This window comes from Crinia signifera, chromosome 3 (assembly GCF_055691185.1).
Source record: "Crinia signifera chromosome 3, ASM5569118v1, whole genome shotgun sequence".
Taxonomy (NCBI): domain Eukaryota; kingdom Metazoa; phylum Chordata; class Amphibia; order Anura; family Myobatrachidae; genus Crinia; species Crinia signifera.
Genome location: NC_139219.1, coordinates 106,126,218 through 106,132,803, shown reverse-complemented (window position 1 = coordinate 106,132,803; position 6,586 = coordinate 106,126,218). Strand labels below are relative to the sequence as shown.

Sequence of the window (6,586 nt, the reverse complement as noted above, 5' to 3'; positions counted from 1 at the left end):
CTGTAGCATAGACTTACACCTCACGTATTGCCATTGATTCATATTACACCACATATTAATGCCCCTTATTGATGTTAATCAAAAAAGTATTGCCCCTTAAACATAATGCCATCGGTTTATACACATAATGCCCCAGTAATATTGCTGTCTACAAACATAATGCCCATAGTAGTAGTGCTGCATAAACAGAATATACACAGAATAGTAGTGCAGCTTACTCATAATACCCACAGGAATAGCACCACTTACACATAATTTCCCCAGTAGTAGTGCTGCTTACACACTTAGGCCCTTATTCTAGTTCACTCGCAGAGGCAAATTCCTTCTCAAATGGGCAGAACCATGTGCACTGCAGGTGGGGCAGATGTAACATGTGCAGAGAGAATTAGATTTGGGTGACTTATTTTGTTTCTGTGCAGGGAAAATACTGAATGCTTTATTTTTACACTGCTATATAGCTCTCACTTTGAAGTAAAACCCCACCCAAATCTAATTATCTTTGCACATGTTATATCTGCCCCACCTGCAGTGCACATGGTTCTGCCCATTTGAAAAGGAATTTGCCTCTGCGAGTGAACCAGAAAAAAGCCCTTAATGCCCAAAGAAGCGCTGCTTACACACAATAGCCACATTAATAGTGCTGTTATGCACATAATACAAGCAGGAGTAGCACACCTTATGCATACAAAACCCCCAGTAGTAGCACTAATTACACACATAGAGATGTACTAAGCCTTGCAAATTGATACAATTGTAGAGTGATAAACCACCAACTAATCAGCTCCTACCTGTCATTTTTCAAACACAGCCTGTGACAGCAGTTAGCAGCTGATTGGCTGGTGGTTTATCACTTTATATTTTATAAATTTTTCAGGCTTAGAACATCTGGCCCATAATTGAGCAATTAGAACTGACCCTGAGGGACAGAGCTGGGGGGCGCTCACCAGAAGTGGAATGTTCTGCAGTTGCTTGGTTATGGGGATAGGTAGTCCCGTGAAAGAATTTCAAGAAAAACAGGTTTAGCAGTGCACTATTTTGATAATAAAATTAAAAACAATTTGAGATAGGATGATCTTAATTTTTTTTTAATAACACATAATATGATTTAAAATAATGCACATAGCATAAAAAAGGTAATAAAACAATGAAGGAGCACCCCAATAGTATGTTGAATGCCACCGGAGAGTCCGTTCCTATTGTACCTCTGGGAATAGATAATTTTATTAGAGATAGTTACCACCCTAGATAAGGTATGTGAGTCCTCCAACAGTCCTCCGTATGGTCGGTCCAAGATGGTACAAATTACCGAAAAACGCAGGATTGATGGTATATCCAGTCCACAAGTCAGAGGGTGTGGGGACTTTTTGCAGAGGATTGCTGTAGTAGATGCAATAAGGATGGTACAAAACTCTCTTTGTAGAAATGGGTCCCAGAAGTTGGTCCAGACTTCAATCCGATATAGATGGGCAAAATGGGGGTGTCCAAACAGCTTACTGATGCGTTTCACCACTCTAGGTGGCTTTATCAAAGGTGGGTAGCTGAGGCTGGCTTTATATACCCAAGTATTGTTTGTTACATGGCTCGTCAGCCTTTTTAAAATAAAAATAAAGAATGAATAGGAGGCAAACAACAATATATCACATATAAATACAATGAAAAGCAGTATCTTTAGGAATGGCTATATTTTAACTCGTTTGGGCCCTTAGATTAGGCTATTTTACTACAGGCATTTAAGCAACGGGGGTTCTGCCCTTTTGATTATTAAACCACAGCAGGTGATCAAATTGGGAGTGTCCTCCGTTGCCATAGGAGTGCCCGCTCACCGGGCGTCTACTGACGATTATGACGACAGGCTACATGACCGTCCCAGCGTCTCTGTTGCCTGGTTACCTGGGTGAGTTAGTGTTCGCTGTTTGATTGGACGATCAGTCACATGATCGTCCTGCGTCTCTGTTGCCGGATTACCTGGCTGAATTCCCACTTCCTAGTCCGACGGCCAGTCATGTGCCCTGTCGCGTCTCTATTGCCAGGTTACTCGGTCACATGACTTCCCCGGCGTCTTCGTTGCTTGGTTACCCGGCTGAGCCTCTGTTTCCCAGCCGGCAGCCATTACTTACCCAGCATCTTTATTGCTGGATTCTCAAGCACAGGCTGGAGTTCAACTGAGGGCACAATCTTAACCTTTTCTTGACATATATATTACTTAATAGTATCTTTAATAAAATTATCTATTCCCAGAGGTACAATAGGAATGGACTCTCCGGTGGCATTCAACATACTACTGGGGTGCTCCTTCATTTTTTTATTACCTTTTTTATGCTATGTGCATTATTTTAAATCATATTATGTGTTATTAAAAAAGAATTGTTTTAAGATCATCCAATCTCAAATAGGTTTTCATTTTATTCTCAAAATTGTGCGCTGCTACACCTGTTTTTTTTCTGATCTGGCCCATAATGCCCACAGTAGTAGAGACCTTAAGAACATAATGGCCACAGTAGTAGTAACTTACCACACATACTGTATCTCCCACAGTATGCCAACAGGAGTAGTGCCTGCTTGCGCACATAATGCCCACAGGAGTTGTACACATAATGCCCACAGGAGTAGCACTGCTTACGGACACAATCCCCAGAGTGGCAGGGCCACTAGAACACATAACGCCCACATAGACCCATAGACTATCATCTGGCTGGCAGCACGACTGTAGATCAGTGGTACCACATCCTGTCCCTCACCAGTCCTGGCTGGTGCAGCTTCTCCCCCTCAGTCCCGAGTAGCCCCATCCCTGACTCCCGTATAGCCCTGCCACCTTTTAAAGCCACGCTCGCACCTGCATTCACAGGGGGTGGGAGGTGCTTCTAGCTGCAGGCGCTGCTCCCTGACAGACAGTGGGCCTTATTCTAGTTCACTCTTTCTGACAAAATCCTTCTTAGATGGACAAAACCATGTGCACTGCAGGGGGGGCAGATGTAAAATGTGCAGAGAGAATTCGATTTGGGTGAGTTACTTTGTTTCTGTGCAGGGTAAATACTGACTGCTTTATTTTTACATTGCAATATGATCTCACTTTGAAATAAAACCCCAACCAAATCTAATTATATGTGCACAAGTAACATCTGCCCCACCTGCAGTGCACATGGTTTTGTCCATCTAAGAAGGATTTTGTCAGAAAGAGTGAACTAGAATAAGGCCCAGTGTGACAGATGCAGCAGGATGCAGAGCAGGGAGATTACCTCCACTGCCCAATGCCTCCATGCTTTGCATCCTCTGCTGAATGGGTAGCATCGGCTGTGGGTTCACCTCTATTAGGTAAATCTGTGCACTATGGTGAGAGTCTTCTTTCATTTGTTTTGTAAACTATATAACAATGGCCTTAGTAAAATTTACACATACTTTTGTCTATGATTCATTCTGGTTGATCGATCTAAGGCAGTGGTGTCAAACTCATGGCCCTCCAGCTGTTGTGGAACTACACATCCCAAAATGCCCTGCCACAAATTTTATATAATAGATTGCTAAAACTGTGGCAGGGCATGCTTGGACGTGTAGTTCCACAACAGCTGGAGGGCCATGAGTTTGACACCACTGATCTAAGGTGTCTAGAAAATCAATTGGTCAACATGCAACAGTTCAACACATGATAAAAGGTTAGTTAGTTTTGCTCAATTTTTGGGACTTTTTCAGACTTTACTGTCAATTTGGACTACAACTGACAATGAGGGTCCGCAGGGGAGGGTATGCATTACATTAACTGGGGGGTCCATGTCGGCCTTTCATGCGTCTACCTTTTTCTTGTCGACCTTTTAACCATGTTGACTTTCTCCATGTCGACCTATTGAGTGTCTATCTAATAATCCACACCCGTCTTGGATAATGAAGCTTTAGAGATAACTGAGATCTCACGCTGCGTTTATATTCAGCTAGTAGATATCAGCCGTACTATATTTTAACTGCTTTGGCATTTTTGTGACAGGTTTATCCTTCAATACAAAAATAAGTACTTGTTTCCTAGCACGGCGCCCATCGCATCGCAGATGTTACGCGATGGCAGCCGATGTTATACAATTTTAACTTGTATACCATCGCATTGTATGCCATTGTATGCCATATACAATGGTATACGCACCCTAATGCGTGTTTTCCATGTTAAATGTGCCCCCTATAAGAGAATTAACCGTAATGTGTGCTTAGTATGTTAAAAGCACCTCCAACACCACCCCCACGATCAACGCCAACCCGAAGCGTGGCGAGCGCAGCGAGCCAGTGAGGGGCGGTGGTACGCGTCCTCCGACCTTTTCATACCCTCACTATCCACGTCAGCGTGGAGTTGACCTTATATAGTGTGGCGAGCGCAGCGAGCCACCGAGCCCGAAGCGTGGCGAGCCCCGCGAGGGGACGCGGAATACATGTAAAGTAATATGCGTCCCCTCGCGGGACTCGCCACACTTCGGGCTCGGTGGCTCGCTGCGCTCGCCACCCTATTTAAAGTCAACTCCGCGCCGACGTGGTTAGTGGGGGTATGAACAGGTCGGAGGACGCGTACCGCTGTGCTCGCCTTGCTTCGGGTAGACGTTCATAGTGGGGGTGGCGTGGGTGTGCATTTAACATTGTAAGCACCCATTAGGGTGCCTATACAATTAAAAATCGTATTGGGGCTTATACAATTTCAAATCGCATCGGGTACATGGCATGCGATGCGATTCGATGTCGTATGACTTAATATCGTGCTAGGAAACAAGTACCCAAAATACTTTATTTCACACATTACAGGTCTTAAACCTCTAGTCCTTATTAGGTTTGATTCTTTAACCCTTTGAGTGCCAAGTGAATTTGAGAAAACTGGTAAGAAAACAGTTTTATTCATCATAATGACCTGTAATGTTTACCATATGTAGGAAATACTATCTTTTTTTACAATACCTTTTTGTTTGAATTTACATAACAAATGTGAGTGACGTTTGCAATTTTAGCCAATATTTTGAATACCTCTCACAGATATGCGCAAAATATGAGTGTAAGCATCTCTCTGATGTTGGCGCTCAAAGGGTTAATATTTTATTGTAGGCTTTAATAAATAACTATTGTGCTGTTTTTCTCTGAAATAGTCATACACATTTTACCCAGTGGAGCAGAGCCATCTGTCAACATCCGTCCTTTGTCTGCGTAATCATCACTGTAGAAATCCCCCATTAGCAATAGAGCAATAGCCTCTTGTTTTGCACCATCAAAGAAGTTCGTCTGGATGGTTCTGGAAACTGTGCGAGCTCCATCTTTTAGTTTTCCAACCTTTAATAAAATATTTAAAGTAAAGTGATGTCTACATTAAATACCATCACATACATAAGGAGAAACTCAAATTACAGTGGTATTATGGCTACAAAATTAATTTAGATATGTTCCAGTATAAGGCAAATGGCAGTATTGTATTTATTTGCATGTTTTTTTTCTTTGTATGTTAAAAAAGCTTAGTAGAATAAGATCACTTTTGGATTTTGGTGTATCTGAGTATGTCAGCGCCACATCCGAAACCTACTTCCCTGTGACTAACCCGTCTAGAATAGAGCAGATATTTTACACCATCCCTGTTATATGTTATACTATTAAAACTAAAATAATGAAAAACCTCAGTTATTTAAGCATGCAATTTGCTCTCAGTATTTACAGAGCAGCAACATACATACATTTAAAGGGTATTAATCCATAAATATCTGAAGTAACATTATAAAGCATATATTGCCAATATTAACAAAGAAAGGTGACTTTAGATTGGGTTCAATATGATTTCCCGACATTCAATCTACAGACTGTTAAAATACCGACAAGTATTAACAGACAGACAAAATAGGGCCATGTTCAAAATGCCATGTTCATTGTTGATGTGTGTTGGGGAAAGTTTAAAACACGAAGGGTGCCACAAAGAATAGTGATGACACTAGTTAGATATGGTGGCACATCATACGGTACAATAATAATTGTATGCAGTAGAGCCCGGACAGCCTACAATTTACAAAACCTCATCTGGATTGATGAATCTTGATTTCTATTGTAATATACAGATGGCAGGGTCGTCAGAATGTTAATAAACAACATGAGTGTGTTCTGAATTGTGACAATGGCTAAAAGCAGAGATGGCGGTGGTGGTATAATGTGGGGAATATTTTCTTATAATAAATTAAGCCACTTAGAATGAAATTTATCAAAGCTTGGAGAGAGAGATAAAGTACTAGCCAATCCGCTTTTAACTGTCATTTTACAAGCCGTGTACATTTTTTTTTTAATCTTGAAAGCATATTTTAAATATATCAAGACAGTGTAAATACAGCAAGTATATGGGTTACTACTTTATTTTTTCTACATACCTTAGCTTTGCCCTCCAGTGCCCTGCTTCCTGTAAATATCATGCTCAGGTTATGCCCAGTTACTGACCACATGGACTTGTAAGACTCATCAAAACGCTCTACCACAGATTTCATATCAACCAATCCAAGGCTCTCAAGCTGGGTTCGCAGAATCTAAATATAAAAGTAAATTAGAAAGGAACAAACATGATACTTTTCAGATAATAATCTAGCTGATTCAAAAC

At 41.4% G+C, this 6,586-nt stretch overlaps 1 protein-coding gene across 2 annotated transcripts in view; it reads right to left on the bottom strand.

Moving 5' to 3' along the window:
- The window catches only part of SYNJ2 (synaptojanin 2), a 145,376-nt gene that overhangs the window by 61,652 nt on the left and 77,138 nt on the right, over window positions 1–6,586 (bottom strand). For both annotated transcript variants that reach the window (XM_083176346.1, XM_083176347.1), the window contains exons 10-11: window positions 6,363–6,515; window positions 5,124–5,289 (exon numbers count right to left, since the gene is read on the bottom strand). In XM_083176346.1, the coding sequence (XP_083032472.1) occupies window positions 5,124–5,289; window positions 6,363–6,515 (319 nt within the window). The remainder of the gene's footprint in view (window positions 1–5,123; window positions 5,290–6,362; window positions 6,516–6,586) is intronic.